Source organism: Calypte anna, chromosome 4 (assembly GCF_003957555.1).
Source record: "Calypte anna isolate BGI_N300 chromosome 4, bCalAnn1_v1.p, whole genome shotgun sequence".
Taxonomy (NCBI): Eukaryota; Metazoa; Chordata; class Aves; order Apodiformes; family Trochilidae; genus Calypte; species Calypte anna.
The window spans coordinates 5,752,958-5,770,221 of NC_044247.1; the positions used below are offsets into that span (position 1 = coordinate 5,752,958).

Genomic DNA, 17,264 nt, shown 5'->3' on the forward strand with positions numbered 1-17,264 from the left:
CTGCTGCTATCTAGCTCAGAAATCACTGCACATTGTTTGCAAACTTATCAGGAGTGACTTGAATGGTGAATTAGCTTCAGCAAGGCAGCTGGCAGGCTGCTGGAGCATACAATGCCTGCTGAATCTGCACTTCCTGTTGGAGACGTGCAAAGGAGAAGGCAAACTATGAAAGAGCAGAGAAACCGCTCCCAGCTCAAGTGCAGAGTACGTGCAGCACGGGCAGAGCACTGCAAGCTGCTGACCTGGGGGCCAAAGCTGATGGGGGCTATCAGCACCAAGCCATGCTGATAGTCCTCAGCCCTTGCCATGGAGATATCTTAAAGCACTTTGTGAAGAAGGCTCATCCATCCTCCCCCAGCTCCTTGCTAGGCTGGCTTAGATGGCAGAGCTGGAAAGGCAGTGGTTGAATCCCCCCAGTCCCACCCCATAGCCCTGCAGGGAGATCTCCAGCACACAGCCCATGCTTATTTTTGCATCTTGATTTGCAGTAAATAATCCAATCTATGTCACAAGCAGCAGCAGACACTGAGACATGTTCCAGCCACCCTTGCTGAGGACTCACCTGGACACACCACAGAGCACAGCTATGTGGTCGGGTGCTTACACCATGTAGGCAGATGTTGTCCTTGTGTTGAAGGACACAAAGCTGAAGCCACTGTAAACTCTCCAAATCCACACAGAGAAATGACAGAAAGAAGCATCTTGCATGAGGTCTGATGGGAACACTGCAGCAACAGTGCTTCAGGGAACAAAAAAAAAAGAAAACAACCAAAACAACCAAACCCAATCAGCTTGTGCAGTGCAATTTACTAAAATCAACTGAAATCAACCACAGCATGCTTCTAAAATACTTCATGGGGCTGGGGAAAAAAACAATCTGGAATATACGTCTAGAAAAGTGCTCTTGCTGTGAGTTAAGGCCTTTCCATTCATTTCAGGTTGTCAGGAAATTTGATCAAAGTCTCCTCCAGTACAGGATTGTGTTATTCTTACAACCCAAAAGCATCTGCCTCTTTTTAAACAGTTTTAATGTTACTAACACAACGAAGCCTAAACATCACTCTGTGAAGCTGGCATTTACTCTGAAAGGAAGAGGTTACATTGGGAGTGAAAAGCAAGAATCCATCAGAAATCTCCAGCACTGGAAGCCGCAGGATGCTCTGGGTGCAGCCCCGCTCCAGCCAGCGCTGCCGCCGCTCACTGAATCCCGGGCTGCGCTTTGCAAGCCGCGCTGCGCCATCTTGTGGTCATCCCATCCCCAGAACCTCCTGCAGCTGGGCCAAAGCACCCGGAACACTCTCCGGACCCTCCTTGTGAGCGCTGGCTCATTGGAAGCGTTTTCTGCACCGGGTTCCTTGTTGCTAATGCAAAGCAAAGGTGGGTAAGTTCGGCTGATACTCTCCGAAGCACAAAACCCACAAGTGGAGGGTGTAGGGTGAGGCTGTACCACAACTCCTCTTCCTCAGCATGAGCCTGCTCTTGGCAGCAAGGATAACCATGACACTCCCCAAGAAAACCACTGCTCTCCCCAGACCAAGCTCTGCCACCTCCCTCCTGCTGGGTCAGGGTCCTGCTCTGCCATGGTGTTTTCTTCAGTCCCTTGTCCCAGCAGGTTCCCCATCCTCTCCCACTGAGTGACAGCTCTTTGGGCAGCTCTGTCCCACTCCTCCACCCTCAATTGCCCTCTCATTTCCCCTCCTTCTCCATAAAAAATTTTGCCCATTGGTACCTAGGACATGTTTGATGGAAAAGCTGGCAAACCCTTCCATACCCATGCTGCCAAGCATCCAGCCTTGCTCCTGTTGCCCAGCAAATACCATCAGAGCCTCCAGGCTGATGCAAACCCAGTGGAAAGGCAGCAGAAGGGAGGATGTCAAAGTCCACACCAATCCAGCCAGGCCTCCTTCTTGCTCGCCTGGGCCACCCCAACCATGCTGCCTTCCATTCCTTCTGCTATAAATGAAAAAAAATGGGGGTGTGGAGGGGAAGTGACCAGCAGCAATAACAATCCTCAGAAGGCAAATGTTTCCTATTACAGTGCCAGCTCTTTCAGGCTCTTTGATGTCACTTCTCCCACACAAAGCTGATTTTTTCACAGTCTGTTCTTGCACATCAGCAAGATGTTACACGTACTATACGTAGCACATCCTCAACTCTTATTTAAAGCATATTTGTCCTAACTCATTGTGCTTTGTTCTCTCTATAATTTTTCATACTAATACTGACACATCATAGGCACAGAGGCATTTTTATTCTACTTCCCCTTTTCACATCTATTTTTCTACTGAATTCTTGGAGGTTCTAGTGATAACACTTGTGTTGACACTCAACTAAGTTTGAGACTGAGCTGCTAAATTCATGGCAATTGCTGAATTTTTCCAAAACTTTTAGGGGCTTGTAGACCAAAGCATTTGCTTTGTCAGAAGCTAGATTCACATTTCAGATTTAGATTCTGGATAACTTTAGTTATGTTCTTCATTCTACTTTGACCCATAGTTTTGATGCCACCTGCTTCCTACCTGCATATTACAGATCCTAAATTTTCATAATGAAAAAAATTGTTGACCATGCATTGCATGGATAAACCATCACAGCTCTTGTGACAAATTTAAGTTGCAAATTACTTGAGGCAAGCAAAACCTTTTTGTTCTAGCACAATAGGGTTTTCATAATCTGCATTAAGAACTATCCCAGTACAAGTAACAGCCAGGCACTTCTGCCAATTTACTGAACTTTGGGGAAAAGTGCAAAAGTGGTGAGGACTGCAGCAGAATGCAGGAGGTTCCTTCAGGTGACACAGAGGTTAAACCAACTTCTGCAAAAACAAATGCATCTCCTTGTCTCCAAGATTAAGTTGACTCATGTTTTTAAACTCATGTTTTATTTCTGTGTAAACTATATCCAAATTCCTTGCAGAATTATAACAATGGGTAATTCTTCCAGAAGACATACACTGTGTTATCTAAAAAATGACCAAAAATCCCAAACTCTGTTGCACCCCAAAAGGAGAAGAGTCCACCAGGAATTCTACCAGTTATTTACTAAGACCATCAAACTACAATAAGTAACACCAAATAATTTTGTTTGTATCAAAATTTCACAGCCCTAAGGAATAAGCTAAGGGAGACAAAAGGTGTTAGGATTACTGTAGTGCAAGATGATGCTTTTTTGACAGAAAGGAACCACTACACAGCCTGGTGTCACTACCAGACCTGATGAATAACAGGGGATGGCTGCTTCAAACTGTTATTCAAAGATCAAAGATGCCCTTTGTTTGTTAGAGATGAACAGAACTTGTGGTCTTTCAGTAAAAGGTGCTTACTGTACAGTAAGGAGAAGTGAAGGTATATTGGATGTTGTTGCTGCATTACTAATGATATGTTCAAAAGACTATTGCCTCTGCTTTAAAAAGAGCCTGGTATCAAACCAGGGGAATTGGTATAACTAAAAACATGTATTTCTTTGTTCTGTTTTCAGGTCTTACTTCTTTTAAACCCCATGGCCTTTTGTGAACACCAAAAGCTAACATGCATTCTTTGTTAACAGCAAGAACCTCCCAATTCTGGATTTCCAAACTTTTCAATGCAAGAACAAAACAAATTGCTCCAGGTTTAAAAAGAAACAGTTGGCCCTGGCACGCTAATCAGAGGCAAGACTCAAACCCATGGCCCAATAGGCCCCATATCAAAAGGCTTTAAGATCTAAAAGCAAGTAATAAAAAGCAGCTTTAATGCAAAACTGTTTGGATTGAAACAAGAGACTTCCGTTCAGTGCCCAGCACACCAATTAAAGGGACAGCCCTGAGGTGTGCACACAGCTTCAAAAGTTGTGTGCATTTCATGTTGGAGGGAATGGCAGCACCTACCACCTGCCTACAATGGAGACTCCTCACCTGCAGCAGGGAGCAAACCCAGGACATTGCACTTAAACCAGCTCTGCAGCCTATCTGTGTCCTTGGAAAACAGCCCTGCACCAAACCAACATCCACCTTTGATTTTAGGCTGGTGACAAAGGTGTGAACTAGAAAACCAGCCCCCCAAGCAAACCCAACCACCAATCCCTGCCCTTTCCAAACTCAGCTAAATCTGAGGCAACTGTTACTCTCATTCTGACTGGCAAGCACAGCTCTTTTGGAGGTGGATTGAGGAAAACACCCCTAGACTTGCCCCCACACTCTTCTCCTCCAACTTGGAATAGTGCAGACCCTCATGAAACTCTCAATTCCTTCAAAAAAATGCATTTTTCATTTGAAAATTAGTTGGATAAGCTTGGTATACATTCAGGGCTAAAACTCTTAATTTCTAGTCATAGGAGCTGGTTACTACATCCTTCTCACCAGCTCATCTGGTACTTTCTGTGACCCATCTCACATCAACGGAATTTGCCAAGCATTATTTAGCAGATCTCAAGAGAGACCAAAATGTTAAATAGTAGGCAAAGTCCCTTTCCACTTACTATGGACAGCTGCCATTTATATAATAACCTTGGAATACAAAAGGCAGTTTGTATAGCTCCAAAAATATTTCTTGGCCTTTACTCCCAAAAAGCAAATGAAACAGTCCTATGACTTCATGTAATATTTGAGCTCCTATTAATGCAAAGCTTTTTTTTATCATGAAGTTACCAGGAAGATTATATGCAGATGAAATTCCTCCAGGAAAACCAAGTTCTCATCTTTGTTGTCACACAATATACTAGCAGGGTCTTCAGATAAGAATGTGAATGTTTGCAAGAAATAATTTCCCAAGACTTGCCTATTGTGTTTGTGCACCAGAATATGAGAGTTCCACATCAGCCTGAGCTTTCTCAAGTTAACCTCCACATCCAGCCCCCAGCGTGGTCCTGTAGAGACAAGTGTGCCAAGTCAAAGCCTTGCATTTAAAATGGCTTTTTTTCATTTTCAGTCATTAAAACGAGTACTCTTATTTTTATAATGACTTTAAAAAACAACCCCATTTTACTGTTTTTATACAGTAGAGCTTTCCCTGTGAATTTTGAGAATGAGTTTTCCAATAAAGTCTGCAGGACTCAGATTTACATCCTCACCCACTGACAGTTTAATTACTTTCATTGTAGGAGAAAGTATTTAATCACATACAGTCAGAATAACAGCCCCTTAAATACAGGCATTTGGGCCCATGATCCCCAATTTGAAATTCAATGAAGGAGAATGAAACATGCATACTGTGATCCATTTCCTGATGCAGAACACTTGATATTATCAAAACATACAGAGTTCCACAGCTGACACACACATTTTTCTAAACCATTGGTAAAATCCTTCCAGCATTTTAAGTCCACAAGATGAGGATCAGTGTGCTTTGGACAGGATCTAAAGGCAGTGCTACTCAACGAACCATACAAAGACCAACATCATAACACTGTGCTAATTAAAGTAGTAAAAATAGTCCATCTAAAATGCTGCTTGATTATGCTATTTGCTGGTATTTTAACTTTCATCTCAACAGTTACAACACTAAGGGTAAGTCATCACTGGTGATTCTCAGCAACAGATACACATTAATAATTCCTTATTTAAAAAAAAAAAATAGAGCAAGGAAAGAGAGGAATTCTCAGATACTCATCGTGACAATTCAGCACAAACAAGTTTGGTGAAGTCATAAAAACCAGTTGTTAAGTGTCAATAGTTCCATATTAAAGCTGACTACCAGCACCAGCTGGCTGCCTTCTTCCCTAAACTGCTAATTCATTACAGACAAGACAGTTAATAAACCCAGAAACACAACTTGTAGTCAGATTACACCACATGAGCCTTCACACTGCAATAAAGATTGATTCTCTAAGCAGCAGCAACTCACATGCAGTTAGGTGCAAATATCAGCTCTCCCACTATTAGAAAACTTACTTTGAAAACCAACAAATGGTCTTACAGCTACGTGTGTGAAAGAGAACATTGTCCCAGACAGGAGCTAGGAGGTTACCCAATGACATTCATTCTCAAGTAGACACAGCCTGTGTGTATTACCTCTGTATTCATAAAAAGAACAAGGTCTTCTAAAGACTGGAGAACAGCCACAACATTAAAAAAAAAAAAAGCTGTAACAAGAGTGAGTATTTGTGCGTTTGCTTTATGAAGCTTACATTCTAATGTTTACAAAGGCCAGCACTAATATAAGACTCTCCACTAACAAACAAATCTGGAATACATCAATTGTACAGGTAAGTCAGCCAAAAATAAGCAATAGCTATGCTCTTTTCAGTTTTAAGAAAGCATGCAATAGGTTTCACTCTTCTGCCACCCCTTGTTCAGATTTCTAAATCATAGTACCAATAAAAGCATGGTATAATGGAACTGGGGCACAGGTAACAGGTTGAGCTTCATCACAGACTTTTTATCAGTATTCTGCAAACGTAAAAGCAGCCTTCTTTTAGCATCAAGAAAGCAGAGAAGATACAAGCATGAATAAAAAAATAATTAAGCTATTTAAGACATCAAAAGAAAAATCAAGAAATAGCACTGTGCATATACAAATAAAATTAACATTCAATATTGTAGAGCTCATTTAAAAATGGCACCGACCGACAGTATTTTACAATATGCACATTTATTTGAGGTGGGAAACTAAAGCTCCACAGGTGAAACTGATAATACAAATAATAGTGCCACTGTTGGCCCATTATAGTACTTCTTACAATTTAATGGAAACACTTTTAAAAATAATCTGGTATGTACATGTCTTCTGGAAACTCAACAGCTTCTTCAGAAAAGAAAAAAAAAAAAAATCTACGGTTCTCCCCTTCCCCTTTTGAGCCAGACAGTATTGCCAGAGATTGTGCTCACTTTTAAAGCACATAATCTTACTTTAAATTCAGTGCTATTTTCTTTCAAAAAGATCAGAAGTTGTACTTTTAGATAACAAAAGCATTTATGTTACAAACATTCGCAAATGGAAGCTTATGATTCTGGCAGACAACGTTGTGTATTAAATACAAACCAGCCAGCAATTACTGAACATAAAAAACTGAATCATAAAAAAATACTATAATTCATCACCACAGACTTTTTACATAGTTATAAATAATAAATAGCATAACACAGTAGATTACAAATGGATATATTTTGCCCCGTTAGAGTCTTAAAAAAGTAAAATACCTTTTGTCTTACCTCAGACTGACCAAGGTACTGTGTCAAGACTACTCAGAGCTCAAACAACTCCTCAGCCAACTTGCAGAGCTCATGTTCAAGCCAAACTTTTTTAAGTCTTTCCTTAGAAAATGAATGTTCACTTAGTTGCTTGCCCTGCTCCTGACCAACAGAGACAAAAGCTGCAGGGGGTGTTCCTTTGGCTGCCATCTCACAGCAGAACTGGGGCTGCCCACAGCACCTTGCAACAGAGCAGAGACCTTGGGAAGGAACTCTAAGGAAAGCAACAACAGATCCTGGTAAGCACTCCACGAGCAAGCTGTACACAAAGGACTCTTCCCACCCACCCCTCTGGTTTACATTCCATAATTCTGTAACAATGTCCCCTAAGGCACAAAAATACCTATGACCTCAATGCCACAGGAGACATCGATGGTGCCATAGATGGTTCTCCTACACAGTAGTTTAAATAACTTAATTATCTGCACTGTATGTCTTTGATCAAGGCATGGATTGATTTTCCTTGGTCAAATCTTGCTGAGTATTGACCTTCTTTCATGCAATCTGTAGGATAAAGGATATGGGGACAGAACTATGCAGCTATTTTAATCTTGTTCATATTGTAATTTCTTCACTGATGGCAAATGTGCCACTCATTATTTACTTTGTTATGGGTTTTGTTGGGGTTTTTTTAATGTAATAGGGATTTCCAGACCTGCTGTGGTCTTCAGTAATAAAAACAATTAGCAGCACTAAGAAAAGAAAAGATTTTTTTCCCCTCCCTTCTATAAGAGTTTGAGGCTACTGACTGGAAAAATTAAAAAAAAATTTAAAAAAAAAATTTAAAAAAAAGCACAAGGAGAATAGTTTTACTCAATGGTAGAAGTGCCAGAAAATAAATTAGTATTTTCAAATCCTTCCAAACCAAATAATTTCCCTAGACATAGTGACCACGATAATGACAGAAGTATTTTCCTAAAAATTGCAACACTAATAGGCATATACCTATTCCTGGAATCAAACAGTGTATGCAAGTTCCTGAAAGCAAAAAGTTACTATAATCTTAGCAGACATCTTGTTTAAAAAATAAATTTGCAAAACCAGACATTAACATGGTCTACAATGTCCATTAAATGGATAAATCAAAATCACTGGAAAGTCACCAAGGATTACAGTTTTCCTTTTAATAATCCTCACGTTAATGGTTCAAGGATCAGAGTTCATTTCTCTGTACAAGTGTACAGCAAGGGAACAGCACAGCCAGACACTGACTCAGAACTTAAGTCACTTAGGTGAGAGATCATCCATCAAAATGAATGAAGAGCACGAGTTTGAGCATGTTACTGGAGACTCTGTGGTTATGCTGCCTTTTGTCAGTGAATCAGAGGAAGAGCCAACACTGCTGCTACTCCCATCAAGAATATCTGAAGACAAGCTGGGGAAAAAGAAAAAAGTTATTTAGTTACATGGGGGTGATGGGTTTGTGCACAGTGCTCAGCTCCTTGTGCCTTTCCAGCACAGATGTAGGAGACCTATACTACCACTCAGTCTTTACTGCAAGACTGGCAGCCCTGAAAACTCCTTGTTTTCTGTAGCATGTTATAAATATATTCATGCTCCTTACGGGAATGAGGAGCAGAATTTAATTTTTTTTTTAACATGCAGAATAAATAATGACTCAGGTTTTAATTGGTTATAGAAAGGAGGTGAAAACTAAGGAGAATAGACCAGTAAAGGATTATAAGAGAAGAATATTAAGAATCTAATCAGCAATGCAGCAAAGATGTCATTAATTAGTATGTCCTCTAATTTTTCACTACTCAAAGCAAGATTTTGAAACCTGTTTTTCCCTTGTAAATAAGGAACACCTGTGTTTGGATTTCCAAGTTTTTATACAAGATTCCAGAGGGCACAGAAACTGATGTTTTTGCAATTTAGCTAGAAGCAACACACACAAAAGAAATTCTAGGCAGTATCAAGCCTGCAGTTACACTGAAATTACAGTTATCCAGTTGATATTTTAGAATTCTTAATATCTGATGGCTGACCCAAAAAAGAACTCGGATTTTTGTGACTGGAATACACAAAGGAGACAGGCTGTAACACTAATAATCAGACACACCACCATGAACTATGTAAATAACTTTACACACACATTTTCTAAGTACTCAGGTAAGTACCACAGATAACACACAGCCACTGAACCCTACAGCATACTGAAATGATGAAGCAGCTTTGAGGCAAAGTAACTCTGCTATGAAAGGACAAGGATTTGTAACAATCACATTCAGTATAAAAGTTTTGATACACAAAAGCTAGGTTAGATACAGTCTGCTCCTGAAGAACTCACTAAAAGAGCAGGAACATTGTCACACTGCACCACCACAGGAAGAGTTCCCAGGAGTATGCATTTGCAAGTTATACACAAAGTTTTGGGGTTTTCTGGAAGGAAAATAAAAAACAAACCAAGCAACTTTGATAAATGTACACTCCCTGCTTTGGCATTTCAGGGCACATGAAATATTTTACCATGAACTGAGATCTGTCAGATGTGTAACATCTGGAGAAAGCATGTTGGTTGTTCCTTGAAACAGTCTCTTTGGCTGACTTTCAGTTTCCATTTCACCTAAGGAAAACAGTGCAAATAATCAAACTCTCTTGAGCCTCTGGAACCTCCAGTTAACATTTCTCTGTAGTAAAACAGGTTTGTCCCACAACAGAGCATTTGTAACATGACAAATCCAGTCAACCAAGAGCTTGAGTAAAACATTATTTGATGCTAGTTTTTGTTTAAACATCCAGTCCATCCTTAATTCAACTAATTCTTCAGCAGTACCTGAGGGGCTATAACTATCTCACAGACACAAAACCAGGCACTTGCTACTTAAGACTACATTCAGATAAAATCTCCTAAAGCAAACTAATTACTGTGACTTAAGGAAGCAGTTGACATGAGACAACTGACACAAGCCAAAAAGCAGACATTAAAATTCTTAGTGATCATGAAAACAGGAATGCTGGCCTGTGCACTTTCACACTCCTGTGTACAACAAATTCTGATGCATATGCACACTTCTGCAGAAAAGCTGAAGAGAAAAAAAAATGGCCCCTATAAGCATTTCCACTTACTCATCATTGATCAGACTATTTTTGTACCTGTTATCATATACTTAGATTAAAAGATTAAACATAATAGGGGCAGTTAATACAATCTGTTTAGTATTACTTGCTCTGAGAATGAGCTGGCCCATTCATGGCTTCTGTACAGCAGACACATTGGAAATACCATCACTTTGCCAATAACAAGCTTAAAGAAAAATGCTCTCAGCTACACCATATTTTAATTTTTAGTTTGGCAACAAAATCATATGAAATAGAAATAAATTCTGTTTTTTTCCCTACACTTCATAGAAGCTGTGATGTCAGTTGGAAAAGCTGACAGAGGTTAAGCATTACAGCAAACCAGCATATATTAATGTTATGCAAGAAAATTACACTGCCAGTCATTCTGTAAAAGACTGATAAGCCCCCAAATTTCCTTTAGCCCATGGCTTTTCCATGAAGGAAAGGAGTAAAAGCTTCTATTAAGCAGAATGAGTAAAAAAACTTATACTTTGTCTCACATAAAAATGAAGAAAACCAACCCAAAGAACTTAGTTAACTTTTGCCACTTAAAATTTCACAGAGACAAATCTGCACCACTGCAACCCACTGCACTGTGCCAGCAGGAATTCCCAACAGCAGTGAAATATTTTTCAATGTGTTGCCTTCTTCCCTCCCCAGGTCAGTGTCTCTTTCTTCCCATCTTATGTCTGTAGAATACGAACCATAAAGTTACTGCTATAATACAGGAAGTACCAGGATTACATATTTATACAGAGAAATAAGGTTCATTTAAATTGTTACATGTTTTTAAATTAAGCAACTTTTAGAAAATTCGTTGATATTTCAGGTAAAAAAGGCAAAATCTCCACTTTGTAAAAGATGCTCCCAAGAACACATGGGTAGGCTGAGGAAAGCTCTTCACCTGCACTGGTTTTTATACAATCTGTCTGAAGTCTGCTGCAAAATGTTTAAACTAAAACAACACAGCATGACTATTATTCCCTATTGATGACTAAGCTTGATAGACTTTTATTCAATTTTTAATGCATCTAAAATTCATAGAAAATAACAACCAAGACAGGATTGGCATCTATGAGAAATCCTGTCTCTCTCTCTCTCTCAATTCAATATAAATGAGACAACATTCTTTACCTGATAGGAAAAACAGTCCTAAAAAAACAACCCAATAAGCAGTAACTTTTCTCAGAGGCTAAATATAATTCTTGTAAAATAAAAGGACATGATTTTGGTGCAGATAAGAATGCCTAAGTTTAAAAAAAAAATGCAGAAAGGATAAGCATAGCTGGAGGCACACTTGTAAATATCTGTCTTGCAGTTCTGCTATGGAGACTTATTCTGGGGTGTAATTTGAATATCCTTAAAAAGGAATACTTCCAGGAAGGAATGCAGCTTTCTCCACTCAGCAGGAAAGAGAACTGATCTATTCCATTTCTCTACACACTCACCTTCTGAACTTTCACAGTAAAAACAAACATTCAGTGCTAAGTTTAGAAGATACTGCATGATAAGCAACATTCCTAAGATGATCTGAAGGGTGTGCACTGCACAGTGGTACTCTTAAGAATGTCAGGACTGGTGAATATTCATAACATTTAATTTGATGTTGAATAGAAGTTTATCTCTTTCAAGCAGTACCTGCTTTTAAAGTTTTTCATTCCTGTGTTCTAGACTAGCTACTTTACACTGTATTTTAAAGTTACAATTGGCAAATTCCTGTTCACCATAGATACAAATGCATTATGGTTACAAAATAAATTAAAAAAAAAATACAGAAGAGAAATGTATCCAGGTGTAAAGCTACATCCATATTAAAACATCTGATAGTGTTAAGTACACATACCTTTTCTTTTAATGGGGCCAAGAACACTGGGCCTGATACAGTTGATTGGACTTTGACTCCTCCTGCTAGAGAGAAAATATTGATACTCAGAGAGGGCTGTAAATGTTCCAAGTCTGAACACTACCAGACCCAGCATCAAACCAACACAACCACATCATAAGAAAAAGCTCTTTAACACTATTCTTCCCCAACTGGAATGCACAGAGAGTCCAAATAAGCAGACAACAAAGTGTTGTTTATTAGAGCAGATCATCTGCTACATAAAGTTGTATTAAATTTTCTAGGATCTTCTCCTTCCATAGTTCACCACATACTAACTTCAATCCATTTATAAACTGTGTGTAATATTTATATAAAATTGATATGCTGGCAAAGTTAATAAAGGTCACTTGAAGCAACAGGAATTTCCTCACAAATTACCAAGTCTAGTTTGAAGTTGACAAAGGCTCCTATGAGAACACAGACACAATGCTGACACTGGTAAAGGATGAACTCACACATTTTTATGTGGCAATACTTCAGGTATGCTAAAACTGAAGTCTGTTTTCATGCTGCAACATCAGCTTTAACTAATCTTTGTGCTAGCCTTGGAACTTAAGCCACTGTATGCCTGCTACTTGCAGATGTTACTTACTTGGAGAATCTCCTTGTTGGACTGGGAATAGGACTTGGAGGTAATCCATTACTGCTCACAAACATTTGCAATGATGGTGAAAAACATTGCTGCAGACAAAGTCATATTAATATGCTTCAGAATTTCCTTTTAAATACTCAGGTGTTTCCCATTTATTGCCAAACATTCCCATCTAAAGAAAACCATTCCCATTTAAAGAAAACCTAGTAACAGAATAAGGCAGAGATGACCAAACACAATCTTAGATGCATTAAAACTTAACTTAAAAAATACACTGGCTTGTGCAATCTTGCTCAGATTAACCTAAAGTTCTAACACACAATAAATCTGAAATGGAAACAGACATGGTTTTCTAGATAAGATGGCTGTGTCTGGTTTTTCCTATTACATTCAGAGATAGCAAAGTAGCAGCAGAATACTCAGAACTCTTTGGTTGTTAAGCAAAGAAGTTGAGCTTACTCAAAATGCATCTGACCTGAAAATTTACTCCAATATTCCAAAGTAGAACAGTGTATTCAGCTCTGTAGTTCTGCAGCTATTCTGAGCTTAGCCCATGAATACCCACAGCTAAGCACAAAAATATTTGTCAAGTTATCAATCACTGGCCATGATTCCAAAGGTACAGGACCCAGCTGCCAGCATCAGTGCCACACTAGGAACATGTTTATCCAGCACTAATATCTGGCTTCTCCAGGCATCAGTACCAGTAGAGACATGCAACAGTAGCAACACAAAAAAAGCAGAACCAGGAGAGGGTAAAAACATGGTCAAGGAGCCCATCTTTCAACAGTTGCCAGCTTCTCTGTTCTATGTTTCAGTTTTCCAGTCCTCACTGGAAAAAGTAGTTTATTATCCAAGATCCACTCCTTCCCTTTTTCCAGCACCTGCCATCAGCCTTCTCTCAGCATGCCTAAGTTCCTTTTCCCATTGAGTTGATGCCTTCCTTTCCATAACAGAGATATTTTCATACTCCTCACCTCGAAGATTTGCAGCTTCTGGTCTTTGCCTCCACTCATACTCTACACATGATACATTATAATTGTGGTGCTTCCCTCCCAGCACAGCCCTCCTTACACATCAGAAAATCATGTCCAAATATGATTACTCCAACAACCTCTTCCAGCTTCCCCAGAGGCAGAACCCTAAGCTGTCCAAAAACTGCACAAATAGCAGCAACTGAAAACTCTGAGTGTGACAGAACTGGCACACTGCTTCAACTCTGCAGGCTCTAAAATGAGAAGCATCATCTGATTCTTAAAAATCAGCAAGATGTGGGTTTGGGTTGGAGGGGCTTGGGGTTTTTTGGTTGTTTTTTTTTTAAATTTTTGATTTATGAAGTTACACACAACTTCACAGTCCACCTTGGCTGAAAATTCTACAATGTTCTCTCAGTTTAGTATTTCACTTATCCTACCTTTCCTATTCCTCTTGTAGGGGAAGGTGCAGGTGAAACTGGAATGAAGTCTATTCTCTTTGGGGAAGAGGATTTCTCAGACTTATCCAAGTCATTGTCGCTCTGTAAATACAAGGTTTCAAACTTAATGCTGGTGCATGACATTACCTTAGAATCCAAGGCACAACCTTCTAATGGGAAGTCACTGGGCCAAATGCACAAAACTGCTAAAGCAGATGAACTTAATTTCTTAAATTATTTTCACAGTTAATTCCTCTCTTTCCCTTAAATTCATCAGCCGAGTGTGAAAGTAGAATAGGAAACATCTATAAAGAGATTACCAGGCTCAAGCTTTCCTCCCATGACTGGCTTATCTGCATTGCTGTTTGCACTTCCCTAGAATACAAAAAATCCCATCAGTAGCTACAAAGAGGATAACTAGCTATTTTATCACCTTGTTTCAATAACACTCACCTTTCATGTGCTGTTTCTCTGTTCATTAAATCCACTCCTTCCTCCTGCAGAAGACAGATATAAGTTTTACCATAATTCATCACAGGTACTCAGAAAAACATCTCTTATTCAGTATTTTCCTGTTAGGATTGAAATATGAACAGTAGGCACCCTCCAGAAAGAAGAGACTGCTCCCAACCCAGCTCACCATTTCTCTTGAATGAAGCAACACTTCACCATGCAAAATAGCCAAAACATGACACAAGCCTTACAAGGATGCTTCCTTGTTGAACTGAACTCTTAAAGAAGACTCCATTTCCTCTTCAAAAACTCAACAGGGATGAAACTCCCAAGATGTAAGTGCTTTAACTGTTATATAATACATTTCATTCTGTTACTAAATATACACATAAAAATTATGCCTACCCTTCTGATCTGATGAAGTCGGCTGCTAGGAATACGAATAGGAGATGATGACAACAACTGGAATAAAAAAAAGTGAGAGCCACAATGATTAAATCACACATCAAGAGCTTGTATCCATCCTATTTACTATCACCTGCATTCTTAGTGAATTAAAAATGAGCTGTACAACTACATGTGTATGACTCAAGTAATGTTGCAAAAAGAAAACACTGAGCCTCAAGAGAAAAGACTTGTTTTACCACTTACAAATCCATTCTATCACTCAGCAAGTGGCACAGAACTCAGACTTGCAAGCATCCCAAATGCAGAAACAGCTCTACATGCTGTTCAGACAAGTGTGGTGGTGTAAATGAAGCAAGGAACACTGTACAATTCCTGACTGCCTCAAGTGAGATGACAAACTCCTGTATGGTTGTTATAAAGGAAAAATTTCAGTGTTTCATCTCAGCCTTGAACATCAGTCCCTAAAAATTTACTTTTGTAAATACATCCAATGTTGCACACCTACTTCCTCTGGAAGTCTGCTACTACCACAGAACAAACAGGCCAACTCAGGATGCCCAGGTATCTGCTGTAACTCCTACTGATTTGACTTCCAAAATTTTGACTTTAATTTTTAAGAAACTGCTTAGCACAATATTTTTATTAAATTCCATCCTTTTTCTAAAGAGAAGACATTGAAGAAACGTATTTCAGGACTAAGTTCAATGGATTTTGAGAAAAGCAATACCTAACCTTCACTAACCATATATGAGAAAGAAGAATTTCAGTAGAAAAGGGCAGACAGATCCCCAAGTTGACAAGGGTGAAAAAAATAAATGCAAGGAGTTTCAGAAGTTGCAGTACTATACACTGCCATACTTATATAGCAGAGGGCAGGATATCATCCAGCAAATAAACTCCTCTTTAAATGATTTTCTGACATCTGTAGTGCTCAGCCTTTGCAAAAAGAAAAGACCAGGCTTGGCAAACAAAGAGGGGAATGAAGACTTGCAACTCTCCCACTTTTACAAAAAATGAAAACAGCCTTTTGAGACCTGTGATTTTTGTGACATCAGTTTTCTCTTCTAACCCATGGCCACATCCAAATTAACTTTTAACTGTACTTAATCCTGGGAATCACACACAGCTTCTGCTATTGTTCTTTTCTTGGGGACACTGAGCTAATGGGTTGCAGGTGGAAACAATGCATATTCTGCAGCGTGGAAGCTTAGTACAAATACAAATCAAGTTTAACTTCATTTCTCCAGCGCAATTATTTCTTGTTACATGTAAACAAAACATGCCGAAGATTCCTTACCATACTGTGACGGCTCATAACTGTTGTGCTGTTCCTGCGAGTCCGCAACACGTACGGCTGAAAAACCTGCGAGTTGTCACTGGGGAGGAAAACAAAAAAACTTCCGTGAGCAACTTTTTAAGGCGTGCATTCCTTGGAACTGCACAGCGCTGCGGCAAAGGCTCCAATCTCCATCCCTTTCATTCCAACAGAACCTCTTTCCCGACCAGCCCGCGGGGACCCGCACACGCGGTTCTGCAGCTTCAGCGAGCAGTAACTCCCCGCCGCGACTCCAGCATTTCCAGCATCAGTGACACGCTACACCGTGCCCATCCCGCACCCGCCGCGGGGCCGAGTGCGGGGATCCGAACGCTCCGGGCCCGACAGCTGCGGCCTGCGCTGCCCGGGCCGCCGAGCTCACCCCCCCCCACTCCCCCCTAGGGCCGGGCCCGTTGCCGCCGGCGAGCGGGACAGCGGGGACCGGGCCGCGCTCACCTGAGCCCGTGGATGAGCGGGGCGCTGTTCGATCGCCTCAGGCCGCCCCCATCGCTCGGGGCCGCGGCGCTCCCCGGCGGCAGCTCCAGGTCCAGCTCCATTTTCTCCTGAGCCATCGCGGCAGCGCCGGCTCCGGATTCGCCCGCTCCGCCGCGACGCCCATTCACTGCCGGCACCCGCAGCGGCTCCTCATGCCGCCGCCGCCGACAACGTCGCCGCCGCTCCCGCCGCTCCCCCCGGCCCGCTGCGGCGCGGCCGCCCCTACAGGCCCCGCGGGCGGCGCCGCAGGCAGAGGCCGGGGGCGCGCCGGGCCCGGCGAGGGGGGCGGCCCCAGCAGCGCCCCATGCCGGGGCAGCCCGGGGGGCGGCCCGTTCCCCCACCCGCTCTCGCCCACCGACGAGCTCCCGGACGCTGCCCCGCTCCCCGCCCCGCTCCTGCCGCTGCTGCCGCCTCCGGAGCGGAACGATCACCCCGGGCCGAACCCCCCTTGCGCGCCGCCGACGCCCCACAGTG

General features: G+C 41.1%; 1 protein-coding gene and 1 non-coding gene across 3 annotated transcripts; both read right to left on the reverse strand.

The window, feature by feature from the left end:
- Nucleotides 1-6,073: 6,073 nt before the first annotated feature.
- FAM122B (family with sequence similarity 122B) lies at nt 6,074-16,973 on the reverse strand. 2 transcript variants are annotated; one of them, XR_003987475.1, is made up of 11 exons: nt 16,752-16,951; nt 16,278-16,356; nt 14,978-15,034; nt 14,573-14,616; nt 14,440-14,494; nt 14,120-14,221; nt 12,706-12,794; nt 12,072-12,136; nt 9,635-9,731; nt 7,127-8,540; nt 6,076-6,364 (listed from the first exon to the last, which is right to left on the reverse strand). XR_003987475.1 is itself a non-coding variant. In XM_030449067.1 (10 exons), exons 1-10 carry the CDS (start codon nt 16,865-16,867, stop codon nt 8,390-8,392), a joined length of 855 nt encoding a protein of 284 aa, XP_030304927.1. In that variant the 5' UTR covers nt 16,868-16,973; the 3' UTR covers nt 6,074-8,389. The 2 variants fall into 2 exon arrangements, 1 of the variants encoding a protein (XP_030304927.1); XM_030449067.1 differs by having other exon boundaries at nt 6,074-8,540; nt 16,752-16,973.
- On the reverse strand, nt 8,625-8,770 carry LOC115598231. The gene has a single exon (XR_003987502.1). It is a non-coding gene; the product is annotated as a small nucleolar RNA U109 (small nucleolar RNA).
- Nucleotides 16,974-17,264: the final 291 nt, after the last annotated feature.

What these genes read in the sequence shown, in the direction of transcription:
- FAM122B (XM_030449067.1), bottom strand. Translation starts at nt 16,867, where the DNA reads ATGGCTCAGGAGAAAATGGAGCTGGACCTGGAGCTGCCGCCGGGGAGC. An exon ending in AGAGAAACAGCACATGAAAG is followed by an intron (nt 14,495 to 14,572) that starts GTGAGTGTTATT and finishes TTTGTATTCTAG; the next exon opens with GGAAGTGCAAACAGCAATGC. An exon ending in TGGCCCCATTAAAAGAAAAG is followed by an intron (nt 9,732 to 12,071) that starts GTATGTGTACTT and finishes TGTTTTCCTTAG; the next exon opens with GTGAAATGGAAACTGAAAGT.